Source organism: Dermacentor silvarum, chromosome 8 (assembly GCF_013339745.2).
Source record: "Dermacentor silvarum isolate Dsil-2018 chromosome 8, BIME_Dsil_1.4, whole genome shotgun sequence".
NCBI lineage: Eukaryota > Metazoa > Arthropoda > Arachnida > Ixodida > Ixodidae > Dermacentor > Dermacentor silvarum.
This window is the reverse complement of record NC_051161.1, coordinates 12,560,050-12,576,471: the sequence shown is the minus strand read 5'-3', so window position 1 is coordinate 12,576,471 and position 16,422 is coordinate 12,560,050. Positions and strand designations below refer to the sequence as shown.

Genomic DNA, 16,422 nt, shown 5'->3' with positions numbered 1-16,422 from the left:
TATTTTCTGTAAGAAGCGAAAAATAATAGAAAAAGACGGGGGGCTCAGTTTGACGAAGAGACTAGTCTTGTTTCGATAGAAGCAAACTGTGGCACAAGCTTAGATATACGAAAATAATGGGATGGCTGTGTTCTGTATTCAGATAAAGTACGCGGGTTCACGGAATTACGGACAATTTTTCAAGATGACTGAGTATTCTTCATATGTGGCGTGTTTATACGCCTCCGATTCCATTCGGATGCTTTTCCAAGCACATACGACTCGCTTGGTATAGAGGAAAATAAAATGGACAATTTTTTTTTTTTGCAGACAGAAGGCAAAATCTCGACTCTCAGAATAGAGACCAGCGGATCGAAACAAGCAAGCACTATTTCACCATCGTAGTTTACGCGAAACTAAGCACCTTCTTGGTGACCACGAGATCATTTCGTTCTGACAGGGATTTAGCCTGTCCCTAAGCATATTCCGTTTGCTATAGAATATTGGAGCACCGTATGAGACCACTCGGCGTAGTTATATGCTGAAAATAGGGCTATATGTTTCCCGCGTGTTCATTTCTCGGTAAGCCTTGACTTTACATTTCATAACAATACTGCCTTTTACACAAATGTAGTGCACCTTCTAACATTTATGGGTTGTATATACCTCGAAACTTGTGCTAACCTGGTAAACAGACCATCGTTGAGAGCAGTGTTGAAAGCAGTTTTGAGTAGCATATTACTTATGGAATTACGATATGCACCTAAAGTTAAATGAACTGCTGATAACAAAAGAAAGAAAACACATTTACTATTGCTGCACTGGTTACTATAGAGTTCATCGCCCACCACTGAAACCGGCCACTCAAGAGAACACTTACGTTTGCACCGTTCAGATGCGGCATGATTGCTAAGGAACCCTTATTTCGCTACAGAGGTTTCATTTAGCCGCCATGAGACGCCCGAATATTGGTGTTGTACAATAGACCTAATTATTTGCATGTTGGCCACTTGTGGTATCGAGGGTACAACAGCGGCGGCGCTTGACAGACGCTAGGGCGAATGTTAATTCGACAGGGCAACACTTCGACAATTCGACTTCGTCAGTGCCCTGATGAAACAAGTAACCTTATCTAAACATCATTTTCTGTGTGCTTCAATGCATAAAACAGCGTTTTCCTCAAAAAAAGTTAACTGGAACGCCCATCCATTTCGTCGAACACTTTGAAAACTATTACCTCGAAACTGGTTCAGTCCTGAGAATTCGTTCCAAGTGGATACGCCTTGCGAACTCAGCGGCTGTAATTCGTAGATTGAAAGATGTGCCGTCAAATAATTAATTAAAAAGTTGATTAGTGTAATCACGCTAATTATTCAATTAGGCGTTTGGATTTCCCGTGGAAGTAATGGCCGCCTCATCGATTTTAGATCAAGGATTATAATTGTGCTATCTGCCACAGGCAATTTTTAAAAATTTGGTGCAGCTAAACTGAAACACCCTGTATAAACCATACCAATTGTAGTTTAGTATTGTTTGCGAATTTGGGCCTTCGAGCTCTTCGCCACTTATTTCTATGGCACACGGACAGATTGGTAAAGTTGCCACATAGTTTGAGTCCACGCTGCGAAAGATTATTCACATATAGCGAATGATAAGGAATGACCGTATTCGACGCCAGTCGCATATACACAAAACCGCACCAGATGACGCCAGAAATTAGCTTGGATTTATTCCATACCGTACTACACCAATGCGTCTGCAAGTAAATAGGAAATAATTTGAGAATACTTAGCTCATCGATTTCATAGTTCTTCATAGTTGAAGCGTATGAAAGCACGACGAGGTGAAGTGCTTCAGTAAATATTATTAAAGCGTGTCTTACGGTGTTGATGCCATCATCAACTCTGCCCTTCCCATTCGAGCGGTCGAGTGTATACACGTGTCGCGAACGGAATTCTGTGAACTCTTGGCGCTATTCGCAGTACTGTGCGGCCGCTTCATGATACTTATTGTATAGTGAGCGATTTCGAGCTACTTGCATCGAGAGCGGCTTCGAGGTCCTTTGGTTTTATCCCTGCCAGTGCGCCAATCCCAACATGCTCTCTGCAGTGCCTGCGATTAAAAAGAAATAAATGTTATTATAAGTATAATTGGACGAAACTTTTTTCAACATTTAGCAAGACGCAGTGCTACTGAGGCAAGAGAGACAGGACTAGCGCTGATGTATAGGTGATTTTCTTGCGCATTCGATGTACCTCAATGCGATCATCCTGTTTAATGACCCACTAGAACTCACGGGTCACAAAGAACGCGGTAGTGGATTTCTCTGGATTGATTTTACGGAGATAGGTACCGCAATATTCCTGTAACATCGCGGCTGCTTCTAGCATTATGATTCTTTGCTTAACATCACGCTTGACGCTTCGGGAACGAAACTAAAGCGTAGAGAATATAAAGCGCAGTCCCAGAGAATATGATTTAAGGAGGCTATGGACCCACATCGGAAAACATACAGGGTAAAAACATACGCTTACAAGGCAACAAAAGAAATCTTTACATCTAGACAAAAAGAAAACAAAAGAACTAATGTCTTCTGACTAATATGTCGACAGATGAGCTTTCAGTGCTGTAACGAAAGCAGCCGAAGACGAGCATTCCACAACATCGGCGGGAAGCATGTTCCGTTCTCGCACCGATCGCTGAAAGAACGAGTTTTTAAAGATATCGGTTCGACAATGAAAGACTCGCAGTTTTTTGAATGGTGAGAGCCTGTGTTTCGTACGTACAGGTACTGTAACCGGTCAGCATGGCGCCGCGACTGTAACGAATCCAGTTCAGCCTTTTTCACCAAGGCCCTAGCAGATGCGTGCCAGGTGTAGGCACTGTAAACAAATCTGACCAATTTTCTTTGAATACTTTCTAACTGGACAATATTTTCTTTCCTGTGCGGGTCCCACATTATTGACGCATATTCTATGATTGATCGGATGAACGTTTTATATGTCATCAGTTTAATATCTTGCGGTGCCTGTCGCAATGTTCGTCTTAAGTACCAAAGTTTGCTTACTGCTTCTTTCGTAATGTAAGAAATATGCTCGTTCCACCGAAGATCCGAGGTAAATATGACGCGTAAATACTTATAATTTTTTAATTCAGATAGTGAGCTTCCATTTAAAAAGCAGTTGCATTGTAACGATAAGCGCTTTCTACTGATTGTCGTGAGAACTGTTTTTTCTAGGTTAATTTTCATTTGCCAGGTCTCGCACCATTTTTCTACGTGATTCAATAGGACCTGGTCGTGAGGGTTATCAATCTTGTGGTGAATTATGCAATCATCTTCAAATAGCTTAATTTTGGTGGATACTTGATTACCAACGTCCTTTATAAATACCAAGGAAAATAGCGGGCCCCACCCGACCCTTGTGGAACGCCCGACCCTACAGGAACAGGGGCCGAGCAGACATCCTCTATTGATATACAGTGTGGCCGGGAGTGCAAGTAGTCTTTTATCCATGACACTTACATGACTATGGAATGAAATAGTCGATGTTTTTATATAGAGTTCCTGTATATAGTTGCAGCATGGAGTCCGCATTCACTAATTTTTGCAAAATTCACCTAAGAATTCAAAATTATTAATCCCTTATGGAGAAGTGCGTTTTTCATGGTTATGAGTATAAAATAAATATGCTGAAAAAAAGTTTTCGGTGAGCTGAATTGGGCCCCTGATGAACTGCATCAGAATTATATCATGTTAAAGATACAGCTGGGACCAGAAGTGTCCTCTAAAACTCGAAGACGGAGAAAATGCAGAAATGAGAAGCAGGGAATAAAACGGGTCAGCACGCTAAACGACTACTTACTTTTCAACTAAGCTGTATTTCAGAAGTTTCATCACGTAGTGGCGACTTTCCGTGGCATTCATTAGCAGAGATATGGTCTATAGAATAAAGGAAAAGAAACACGAAAATTGATAGCTTGATTGATATGCTATTCATCAACATATAGAGATACTGTTTTTCTGTATAAAAGTGCAACTAATAAAAGTGTAGAGTGGCCTAAATACTCATTAATTGGCAAGCGCACCTTTGGGTAGATCAGTGAAGTGGCTTATTAGCGTATCAGGATAGAAAATACGTTACTTCACAGTGCTGATCAGGAGCAATCTTAAGCAAATTATGAAGCGCAGTAGGAGGTGTATATATGCATAGGCAATGTCTTTTTATGGCTTTAATAGTAGAATATTTTTAATATTTAGAAGTACCATAAGATTAATGCAGGTATGCTTGCCTTGGGCGGACCTTCGCCCAGTATGAACAGTGATACAACGATGTAGTATTCAATTGCACTCATTTTTTTCAGTTCCCGTTTTTTTTTTCTCAGCCTATGCACAGACTACCAGAGTGCGTTCCACTGACCAGGTCCTTTAATGGTTCCGCGTCGCCTTGGTAGTATGATCGCTGTGCGCGGCAAAGGTAGATGTCGCCTATGCAACCCATAAGCATAAAAATGCCTGCTGATAAGAGCATCAGGGAGCTGCCGAACACCATGAGATGGCTTGTGCTAAAATGAAATGAAATACACCACAGTTTAGTTTCACGACACTTGAGTAGCGGGCAAGCTAGTCTTGATTTAGATTTAGCTGCTCTTAAAGCGTTCAAGTACATGCACTCAACGAGCATTTCAATACCGGCTTTCGCGTACGCATATCTATAGTAGTTTAGCGCATAAGCATTTGCCAATAAAACGACAGAATCATGTGGCATGACGACAAACACAACCGCCGCAATAACACATTTATCTGTTCCCCAAAAAAATCACGGCACTCTTTTAGTCAATGGTTCATAAGAACGATAGAGCAATTCTAGGATCATCATATCTGCCTGAAAATGGCCTCAGTGCAAAATGCGGGTGGTTCGAACGTGAATGAATGTGCTTCGTCCTTGCCATTTGTTAAGCCTTATTATCTAGGTAGAAATTTTTTAAGAGGTGATACACACGCTAATTTTAAGAGTAAGGAAACATAGTATACTACATTCAGATAGCTCTAAGCAACTTACAAACAGGAATTGAAAATACAAGACCCTTTTAGTCAGCAATAAATATATAACGTTAGAGAACTTTAGAATAGGGAGCGCAAGCCAACTGCACAGTCAAGAACCCAAAATATGCTTGTGTACTCAAGCAAAACGCAAGCCTCTTCCGTCCCCAAAATCTAAAGCTCTCAGATAAACCTCTGCAATAACTGTAGTGATACACACAATTTTTTTTCTTTTTTTTTTGCCTGAACAAGCTACGTTATTTTTCCAACACACAGACTCGAATTCGAAAAAAGGAGCCTTTCCAATTTATTCATTTTACAATTTGCTCTTGAAATTTTTTATATAAGTGAACGGCAGTGCAGGTATTTTTTCAGAACTGTGCGCTGTATAATGCGTCTAGATGTGTCACAGGGCATGGAACAATGAATACGTACAGGACGAGAATATATCCCGCTACATTAGACAGCGTGTTCCGCTCCAAGGGCGATGCGTGGCCGTAGTGGTTGGCGAAGCCCAGCGTGAAGCCAGCCATCATTCCTCCCATTGTTATAACCACAAATACCATCACGGTGACGATGGAATACGTGCTTCAGGACAGATCAAAAATCACACAATAATCAACATAGACGTAATAAGAATCTACTCCATAAAATCATTGATCTGTGCTTGATAACATGCCGTGATCCTCATGGCTAAAATACTTCAGCGATTTCAAACATCAACGGCTGTTGCCGTACATCCAGATGAAAGAATAATAACTGAAAAAAAAACATGAAAATTGGGAAGCAGTAAAACAGGCGACATGGAGGCTGCCCTCGTGAGGATAAATTGTCCTTCTGCGGAGTTAGGTTTTTTTTTACGAGTACAAGGATGTTAAAATGTGCAACTGCTGTCGCGACACTTGAAATACACTAAAAAATATTTAAGACGTGCTACATGTATTCGAAAAATATGGAATGAGAGAAATAGACGCAGAGTTGGAAAGTCGGCGTCATCGTTTTTTTCGAAGGCACATGTCTTTCACAGCGTAACCCTGGTCCTCCTGGACAGAGACATACAAGCTACAAGATTTTCAAGGTTTCTAACCAAGGAAAGCAGCTTGCAGCACTTTGATCTTCATGAAATTCAGTTCATAGTTTAAGAGTGCTCTATAACTTCTACAATGGCCATGTAAGATAAAACTGAAGGTGTATTACTCTAACTGGTAGACAGCACTAACAATAATGAAATTGCATTGTCGCCATTAGAGCGTGCTTATGCGCTCGCAGCTAGTTTTAGTTCCTATTTTACACAATTTTTTAGGGGAGTGTCGAAGGTCAGCAAAATTACATCCTGTGAAAAAAAAAAAAACAGGAAACGTTTAAGTTCGTAACTAATGTAGCCGTATTTCTGGGCCTAGAATATGGGACAAAATTTTAAAAAAGAAAAAAAAACAGAAAAAAACGACAAAGACAGAGCACGTATTTCTTTCTTTCTTTCTTTCTTTCTTTCTTTCTTCTTTCTTTCTTGTTCGAAAATGGTTAACGAGAAGCGCAGGTAAATGTAGTACAGTTGCATACGTAAGTGTTTACTGTCTGCCTGGCCTCCGTGCTTTTAGGATATGCTCAAGTTATCGAGGAGCGTTGACACAGCTGTGTTTGCACTCGTGCACACAGTTATTCGATTTAGCTTCTGCATTGCGCAAGTATATTGTGCTTCAGATCCTGCCATGTAGCCATGAAGAATGAGTGTATACATTCTTCGCTCTTCTTAATGTGATCCACCTGATGTCGCACCGCATGTTCTGGAACACTGCAGCTGCACTGCTGTCTACTTGTCAAAACGTTTCCACAGCTATACAGGGTATGTCCGAAAAGTAATGTCAATGAGTCGATTAAAAAATTATTCATCAGATCAGTACAATACATTAAAGTGCTTTAAAATATGCTGCTCCTGCGTCGATACATCGCTTCCAGTGAGATTTCCAGGCATCGAAGGCGCCACGGTAGGCCTCCTCCGGAATGTCCTTTAGAGCCTTGGTGCAAGCCTCTTTTTGTCAAATGTTCTTAAATGATGCTCTTTCGTGGGAGTTTTTAAACGCTGAAGCAAAAAATGTCACAGTTTCGCCCTAAGGGCGAAGCAATGAATGCGATAGCAACACAGCAATGTCATACGAAGTAAGGTGAGCGGCTTTGGTAGCAATATGAATTGTAGTAAACATGGGCTGATTAAGTAAGCAGGTGTGCTGCGGCGTAAGTAGACCGACATGAAGAGAGACTCGATGACCACGAGAAGGCGCGTGTGAAACTGGTGGTGTTGATGAGAAGTGCTTCCCGTGGGCAGCGCGTGCGAAGGGACACACCTGTAGCGCTGCACTGCCGATCCGGGCAGCATTGCGTGTGTAGCGTGCGTTGGAAAATGTGGCCCGACTATTACCAACTGAATGAACAAGCGTGGTGTGAGCGCGCACAAACACGAAGAGATCACACTGAATGACAGCAGACAACGACTGTCAAAAACGCTGGCAGCAAGCATACGCCGCAGCGGGCGAAGGTACGTGCGGTCTATCGCTTCAACGGAAACTGAGCGGCGAATGCACTTAAAGGTCAGAGCCGTGTGGAGATAAGAGACGGTGCGAGCGAGCCACGAGCGCGGTTGTTGGCAGAGAAGTGCGCCCCCCCCCCCCCCTTCCTCCCTCCGGCGCTGGCTTCCTGCTTCCTTGCTTGCAGCGTGGGAGATTGAGTGCATTCGCTCTCCGTGATAGCGCGCGTCTCCGCACGCTTCCTCTCGGGCATACGGCGCGCGGCGAAGATTTTATCTATAGGGAACCTCACGGCGACGGCGACGGCGACGACGACGGTGACGACGACGCCGACGGCAGAAATCCGGTTCAAGTGTCCATATAATTGCTATCGCAATAAAAGAAGTCTGGGGGAGCCACGTCAATACTGTAGGGTGGCTGGAGAACCGTTGGCACCTTTGAATCGATGAGGAAGCGGGTCATGAGGAAGGCGGTGTGGGCTGGCGCGTTGTCGCGGTGTTTCCAATCACCCATGGTGTCAGCCTGGATACGATGAACCCTTCGTTTGAGTTTCTTGAGCACTTCCACGTATAATTTGGCGTTGACGGTTGTACCATGCAGTACAAACTCATGATGGACGAGTTTCCTGATGTCGGAGACCATTCTCATGTCACAAATAGAATGGTCTTGACCTTTGACTTGCTCATTCTGGCCTTCTTTTGCCAGGGGACGCTGAGGCATGCCACCCAGCACTTTGTTTCTTTCGGGGTTGGTTCAAACGCCTAAGACTCGTCACCTATGATGACACTGTCAAAAAGGTCGGGGTCACTTTCACACAGGTTCCAAGTTCGAGGCACGTTTCGATTCGGCGCAATTTTTGGTCATCCGTTAACACTTTGGGCATGATCTTGGCGCACACTTTTCAAATCTGCAAATTATTTGTAAATCTTGTGAACAGTACTTTTTAGAATGTTTAATGTATGTGCCACTAAACGGGCACTCCAACGACAGTCTGCGTTCAAAATATCTTTCACACGCGTCACGTTTTTATTGGTGATGGTCGTTGATGACCGTCCAGCACGGGCTTCATCGCTCTCTTCACGACATTTTAAAAGACCTTGTGCCACCGGTAGACTTGACGTTCCGACAAACAATTATCACCTAAGGCCGTCTTTATCATAGGAAATGTTTCCACTGCGGACTTGCTGAGTTTCACACAAAGCATGATGACAATCATTTACTCCAACAACCGGTGCATTGCCGTTTGCACGGGAAATAAAAACGAGTTTCAGGGAAAAGTTTGTCCTTGCTCTCCAAATGGTCGCAGAAGACTGAGAAACCACGTGAGTGTAAGCTGATTTCCCCCTCCATCACACCCAACCGGTCTTAGCACGCTGTGACGTATAGTCGCTTCACACTATAATCCCTAACATTACTTTTCGGACAAAAGCTATATATGAAGACAGAATACTTCCTCTCGAAAGAAAACAAGAATTCCCCATTACTTCTAACATGGTAACATGTTTACAGCGGAACATTTTTGCACATATGTTGCCTTAGTATAACCTACATAAAACTGCATTAAATGTGTACAGGTGTGAAGTTGCCGAACAAACCCTTACTACCACTCATTCCCACTTAAGAAAACGTCAGAATGGAACCACCTTCAGCGTCGGTCACCAGCAATCCTGATCATTCGTCCTTTAAGCTGCCCATGTAACATTGTAATAAAGCGAACGCGAAACCACTCCTCTCTGTAATGCCTTAGACAATAAGATTATTTCAAATGATAAATAACTTATCAGATTTACGGCTTACGTCCACATCTGTGGTTCATGTTAATTTAGCAAAAAGCATAACGGCGCGTCGAGACGAAAAATGGCAGTTCGGGGCCTACTGGGAACTAAAATTTTTATTTTCGAAAAAACAGTGCTTGCTCGGCGCGCGCTAAACACACATAGCAGCTGGGAATATGCAATATTAGTCAGATTATTCCAAAATATAGCAATCGCTTTTTGGTAAAACCACAGATGCAGTGCTAAAATATTCTCGGCATCATTTTGTCATAAAATGTCTCAGATCCTTTACAGTGACTTGATTCCTTCGACAATAGCTTCACGTGTCCGCCTATTACAACAATGCAGCAGGTGGGAGCCCATTTCAACTGTAGTAATACCTTATTATGCTCTCATAGGAGCCCGTTTATATACGCATTCTTTACGTGCCCCCTTCTTTACGCAGAATTATAAGATATGCAACGACTGTCGCGTCCATGTGTATAATGTTGTACTTTACTTATTTAGCTTTGCTGTCGTTGGGTATATGCTGCACATGGCAGACTATAGGTTCAATATGATAGACAGAGGTTGTTTGAATAAGCGAAGAAAAGAGAACTGCGTCCACAAAAAAAAAAAAAAAAACTGTAGCAGAGGTTGAATTTCGGACAACCCGAGGAAGCATGACGTGATCGTTGACGATATGGATGTGAGTGATCTCACGAACGTGTTATTCACTCACAGTTTAGAAGGGTCAAAGAGCACATCACGACACAGTGAACTCCCCTGATTGTCAGAACACAGTCGTTCGGAGTAAAGCAATGTTTCAAATATACATGTTACCTTCCAATTTACACACATCGGGTGTCGTCCTTGACATAAGAGCTGTAAGCACTGCTTGCCTAGACAGAATACCCTTTGCTATGTTGCGCAGGACGGCAAGTACACTTCGAGCTGTTTTAAGTACATGTTCTATGTTATTTGGTTAAGTGTGTTCAGGGAGTAGTGGTTACTGTTTTATATGTGTGATATTTTCTGCAACTATCCGCTATGTCCGTCAAAGTATAAGCAATTTTCTGTACGTCCCAAGTCTCAATCCGATCTTACACAGTTTTCTTCAAGCCGGCAAGGTCCAAGAGGTTCTTTTCTTGGCTTGTTTCATTCGAAAAAAGTATCGTTGTCATCGACTTCACGCCTTCTTCCACCTAGAAAAGATTAGCCAGATGTATGAGGTGTTAAATGTGCATTCACTGTACTCCTGTTTTTATTTTTATGCGACAGTGAGAAATCGATTCAAGAAGGTCAAAATTACAGTTCTTGGTTCGAATGCTGGTAATGTTTGTGTAGGGCAGCCTGACCATAAGCCTAACGACCGAGACCATAAGTGCTCGAATCGTAAAGTTAAGTGTAGCGCGAAGTGTCATTCTATTATGCTGTTAGCTGCGAGATCTATGCGTTATGCGAGACTCCTGAGAGTTGGCAAGGGTCTCGGTGCAACATGGTTGTCATGGTTCAGTGAATAATTCATTAAGAACTAATATATAGCAAAAGTTTCCATAGTGATGAGCCGAATGAGTGTTCTGCAGACTTCATGCAAAGGTGCTTTAAAGAAGAAAATGGTACCATGCCGTTTGAATGAAATAAAATTGGCAATTTAAAACAAACAGTGCTTTGCATGTAACTTTATTAGGCTCAAGTGCCTTCCTCAGCATTAAGGTCTCATGAAGAGGCACAAAAGCTTGTAAACACTCATCAGAGAGCGCTAGTACCTTGTGCCCAATGATTTGTTTAATACTATCATTGCAGTACTGTGTTACTACTACAGCACGTAGGCAGTGTGTGACTGGTGACCGCCGGTGTAGAACGGAATAAGGTGACACAAGCACAATACGTGTGATGAGGAAAGAAAGAAGCTCTGTTAAATTATTTACCGAAATAAGTGGAATGAACTAGGAAACTTTCTATTAGGAAAACTTATACTAAACATTCCTGGAAGGCATGCGGCATCCGAGTCGTTGGCTTCTCGGCACACTTGCTTTACAAAAATAATGTGACAAGTTCTGCACTGCATACTTGATTCTGTCATTCTGTGTTTAACGCATCCTGAACGAAAATTATTTTATGCCGTAATGGGAACATTAAGAGCCGTAGTAAATTATGCAACTGTTTCAGAATCTATTCGCTTGTTTTACATGATCCAAGCATAACAATACTGCAAGCGTCACGGCTAACAAATCTAGTCTTAGTCTGTGGTCACTTATATCTTAGCGATTATTTGCCGGTTGATATATCTTCCACTGAACATTTCCCCGCAGCTGAGTTCGCGAATTGTTTACCTTGTCTCTTTCTTATATTTTGCCAAACATTAACTATCACCACAAGTTTCGCTTTCCGTCCAGTAGGACAAATTTGTTCTATAATTGATTTCGCACTGCTAATGTTTCCGTACCGCTCCTTCCCTCGGTATTTTTTTTTCCTGTCCATCCTCTTTTCCCCATGCATAGCGTAGCAAGGACGACGCATATCTGGTTGACCTCTCTGCCTTTCCTCTCGCCTCCTCCCCTGACGCTGGCATCTGCCTGACTGAAAATGTAGTCTGCACTCGCAGGAATTATGGAAGACCATCGTAGTTTTGCGAGTGCTGTATTAACTATACTGACTAGATGCTCGTCATTGTGTTCAGATGTGTCCTTGGCGAATTTTGAAGCGAAAGCAGCACCGTGGCGCAGTAAATCCGGTGTCATCGGCGTGGTTTGCGAGTTGACCGTGAGTTCACCATGAGCGAAAGTTATCTACCAATCATAGATCGGCGCGCTACGTTTCTACCAATCAGGGAGTCGCGCTCGCGGCGTGCCGAGGCTCTACCAATCACAGAGCGGCGCTCGGTTCCTTGTATCACCACTAGATCGCGCTTGCCCCCGCGCTTCCGCGGGAGTGGCGGCACCGGGTCTTCGGGAAAAAAAAAAGAACTAGAAAGTTCGCCTTCATGCATAGCGTTCGCCCCAGGCATTTCCCGGTAAAGATTACGGTTGCATAAGCCGCAGTAGCCGGGAATCGTTATATTCTAATATGCTAACGCATTGTACTCTTAAATGCGAAGCTTGAGCGTCTCCCAAGTTTTGTATGATCCTGTCTCTCGCGTGTATAATGCATTTGGCCCTTATAATGTAATATATAAATCAGAAATGTATGAATGCGCTGGTGCCACACTCATAAATTGTGCATTTTAGGCCATGTTTCGGCACGACCCGTAACACCGTCTCGACATCACACGCACGTAACGGTACCTTATGTTTCACACGTTGCACGCCAGTGGACCGGGGCTACAATGTGCACTTTTGGGGAGGATGGGTCAGGCAACGTGAGGGCTTATGTACTCATGTCTCACAACAATGTAAAGTGTAGTAAGTAGCATCATTTGCACTAAACTGTACGTCGCAGCAATCGCTCTTCTCTTTTGGCCAAATGAATGGGTGCGTGCGTAACCGTAATCCTTACGTGGCGAATTTCGTAGCTAAAGGCGAATAGCTGGCCTCTTAATTGTTGCATGAGGTCGGCGACAGTGACAACTATACCTGCAAAAAAAAGCGAGCGTCTCTGGTAACTGCCCAATGCAAATTTCGTTTTTACGGAATAGTGTATACTGATGAGACTAAATGTCCACCAGCTCTCACCGTATCTCTGGAACAGGGTCGAGTACATAACAGCGTTGATAACACTGGAAGTTGTTACTGTCGTCTGCAAAGGAAGCGGAAACTTAGCAAGCTATAAGAACTTGGCAGTGCTGCTTCTACGTAGTGCATTTGCCATTACAGAGTAAAATAAATGCTATTCGAAAGTCTCAAGCTAAAACGGCCTTATAGCATTCCAAGTAGCTCGGTTATAGGATTTTATTCGGCACGTACGAGCGAGAAAATTACACGATGTAGAGGTAACCCAGTTGAAAAACACAAGAGAAAATTTCAGTCTGACGTTCTGTTGTCTGACGCTCTGTGTAGTTCTTGATCAATATTTATATTAAAAAGATGACAGAGAGCTCTTCAGGACTAGTGGTTCATTAAAAAAAGTTAAATGTGAAAAGTAAAAAAAAAAAGAAAAACGCGGAAATTTGAACGTACGACTTAACGCGTCTAAACACAGTATCCTTCCACTGCACCACTCCGAACGTGTGTCTACTAGTACGTTTTGACCATGTGTTTGACGTTGGTGTTTACATTTGTACGTTGATAGTAAAGATGAGCTTTCACTTCACCACGTGAACTGGCGCCTCTCTAGGAGAGCAAAAGTGGTGTTACTATCGACGCTGTATAGGTTGTTACTGCTAATTTCGACAGCTGTCTCTCGCTCTTTACTCTTTTGAGCGCGTCCTGCAGTGGACATAAATATGAGCTGCTGCTGCTGATGGTGATGATTTGTGTGTTTAGTGAAAAATAGCTACATAAACATTCGTGGATAAGTGCTCAATTAGACAGCGTACCGTTTCCTCGTGGTAGCGCTTATGTTAGATTACTGATACCCAATCGAGAGAGCTTTTTACGCAGCTTTATAGAACAACCCTAAACTTCTTTTGCACTTTCAAAAAGCTTATGCAATATTTCTGGAAAATTAACTAATGTATCAGCGTAACAATACGTGCAAGTCCACAGACTAGCTGTGTGCCACATCTTACAAAATAAAACAAAATGGATAAGCAGCCGCTGCAGCTCAGATGCGATGATTTCGATCAGCGGTCGATTTTGAGAAGCACGGTAGGGCGATTGTTTGTGCCTCGTCGTCACGGCACAATTAGGACAATAGGCGACGTCGACTTTAATACCGGTGTCGGTGCCATCGACAGTGCCGGATTCAGAGAACGCACCTTTGAATTCCGCGTAAAGAGAAGAGTACAATGTACACCTCCAATGTGAAACTGACGTAAACTTTTAAAGCGCCGCGACGGAAAGCGCTTCTGTCGCGACGTCGTAACTTATGTCGTTACGATAGAAAGTCGCACATTTCTAACGACGCGACAGAAAGAGTCTGTCGTCGCGACAGAGAGTTCCTGTTGCGACGTCAGAATCGTTGTTACGATAGAAAGTATTTGTTGCGACTTCAGAACTCTTGTTGTCGCGACAGAACGGTTCTGTTGCGAACTTCAGAGCTCTTGGTCCTCGCTGCAGAATGTTTCTGTTGCAACGTCACATTTTCTGCCATAACGTCAGAAATGTCTGTCGCAACAGGAATTTCTGTAGCCACGACAGAAATTTCTGTAGTTTCGACAGAAATTTCAGTTGTTTTTTTCAACCGGAAAATGCCACCAGGAAGCCTGCAGTGCCCTGCTTTGCATGGTGAATTAGCATCCGAATTCCTTGACGATAAATTTGAATGTAAGCTTTAGCTCGGGGCCAACTCGGACTTCCTTTTTCAAATATCAACGGCAGGAATCATAATTTCGATTTAGCACCTCATACTTCACAGAAAGGTTGCCGAAGATCAGTAAACTTAAAAATGAAATAGACGCACAATCTTTAGAATTTCGTCATTCTGGACAAAAGCAAATATCACAGTTCTGTAAACTGCGTCTGTTAGAGCATCTCAAGCGCAGAAGTTTGATATACAAGTTTGAATCTTACTTGAAATTGATTTTACAAAAGTCCTACTGACAATTAGTGATATATCTGTGAGGGGTGTATAAGACAGAGTTTGTCGGCTTTAGATGTTCTAATAGGTACTGTTCAGAAAACTGTGATCTTGTTATTATTTATTGAGTTACAGAGTTGATAACTTGGAAGCTGAGTTGCGGTCTTGAACTATTCCTGTAAAAAAATATCTACGGCTTATAGAGGCAATCTGCTTCTTGTAGTCCCCACATTGTACTGTTATTTTTATTGTAACAAACTGCGTCAAATTCGGTGCGGTGGGAGCCAAGAAAAACAATTTCTCTCTTCCCATGTATTTAGATAGGAGCTCCCGAGTTAAAGCTTCCTCTTAGCGCTTCGTGATTGTACTGCTGCCAAAACATTTGGAGAACGTCTATTCATCTGCCCGAAGCAAGCGCGGAGGTTAATTAATGGAGCTAGTCCTTTTTCTTTTTTTTTCCTGTGTTCAGCCTCTCCTTGTACATATACTGGAAAAGTTGAAATAACCCATATCAGCCACTGCTGTAACATGACAGAAAAAAAATTAAGATTGGGTAGAAAAAACATGCGATGCTTACCTTCAACTCTATGGCAGTCATCAATTTTCTAAATTCAGTGAAGTTTTTATTCTGAAAGTAAAGTTACTTCAAAGAATATAGGCCAATTTACACTTATGATGATATTCACGTTTGATTTTACCCTTGACACACTTGCGGCTTAGTATATCAATTTAGAGTGGTAGATCCGTCTATCAACCTGTACAATAAACAGACAGATTTTTTTGACAGGCAAGTGTAGATACCGTCGTGGTAGCCCTGTTATAGCTCATGTGCCTTTTATTTCTCGTATACCTTACACGCTTAGCGGCACATTCCAGTGAGCAAACAGTGCAAGCTTAGCATACCCTTTTATTGACGCGATAGCGTTAAGGGCCCCGTGTCGCAGAAAATTTGGCGTTGGTGTCGGCGTAAGCGCCGGCGTATGTGGCGGAGAAAATCATCCCGAACCACCCTGATCACGCAGGCCCTCCCATGTGGTGCAAGGTTCTGGCGAACAAAAATTGAATTTCTCACAGTGAAATCCGTCAGAAAAATGTTAAAGTACGACTTAACCACAGCCTACAGACATGGTGGCGACGGATTGTAATTTGAATGTACGAGAAAACATAATTCTGTTACGAGGAAACTCAAACACAAACCCCTTTTCGAGCATTTCTACCATACCAGCAGCGGTGCGCTCGGGTAGGTTACTTGCGAAAATCCTATCCAGATGGCGCGCGCTCGCATCTTCGGCTGGTTAGGGTGCCTCGATGTGCTCCTTTCCCGCCGCTTCGTACGTACGGAGCGGCGGGCGAGGAGGACATCGAGGCACACTACGGCAGGTCAAATTGGTACTTACCTGCCTAATGCGTTTTGGACACGCGCGCGTCGGGGTAATAACAAGTAAATAATAAAATAGTTAAAAATGTCCTAGGGCCTTCTCATTATAAGACGACTTATATTGCCCCT

The 16,422-nt window shown here is 42.8% G+C and overlaps 1 protein-coding gene and 1 long non-coding RNA gene across 2 annotated transcripts; both read right to left on the bottom strand.

The window, feature by feature from the left end:
- Window positions 1-1,985: 1,985 nt before the first annotated feature.
- On the bottom strand, window positions 1,986-11,823 carry LOC125947506 (uncharacterized). The gene is made up of 5 exons (XM_049672333.1): window positions 11,746-11,823; window positions 10,404-10,501; window positions 4,398-4,542; window positions 3,843-3,919; window positions 1,986-2,091 (listed from the first exon to the last, which is right to left on the bottom strand). Exons 2-5 carry the CDS (start codon window positions 10,478-10,480, stop codon window positions 1,986-1,988), a joined length of 405 nt encoding a protein of 134 aa, XP_049528290.1. The 5' UTR covers window positions 10,481-10,501; window positions 11,746-11,823.
- A 292-nt stretch (window positions 11,824-12,115) lies between these two features.
- Window positions 12,116-15,595, bottom strand: LOC125939740 (uncharacterized). Its single transcript, XR_007463108.1, has 3 exons — window positions 15,493-15,595; window positions 12,971-13,034; window positions 12,116-12,871 (listed from the first exon to the last, which is right to left on the bottom strand). It is a non-coding gene; the product is annotated as an uncharacterized LOC125939740 (long non-coding RNA).
- Between the last annotated feature and the right edge of the window lie 827 nt (window positions 15,596-16,422).

Excerpts from the sequence above, each read along its gene's own strand:
- LOC125947506 (XM_049672333.1), bottom strand. The coding sequence starts at position 10,480 with ATGACAACGATACTTTTTTCGAATGAAACAAGCCAAGAAAAGAACCTC. Across the intron at positions 4,543-10,403 it reads GCCGGCTTGAAGAAAACTGT|CACAAGCCATCTCATGGTGT; the intron begins GTAAGATCGGAT and ends ATTTCATTTTAG. Across the intron at positions 2,092-3,842 it reads AAATACAGCTTAGTTGAAAA|GCACTGCAGAGAGCATGTTG; the intron begins GTAAGTAGTCGT and ends TTTTAATCGCAG.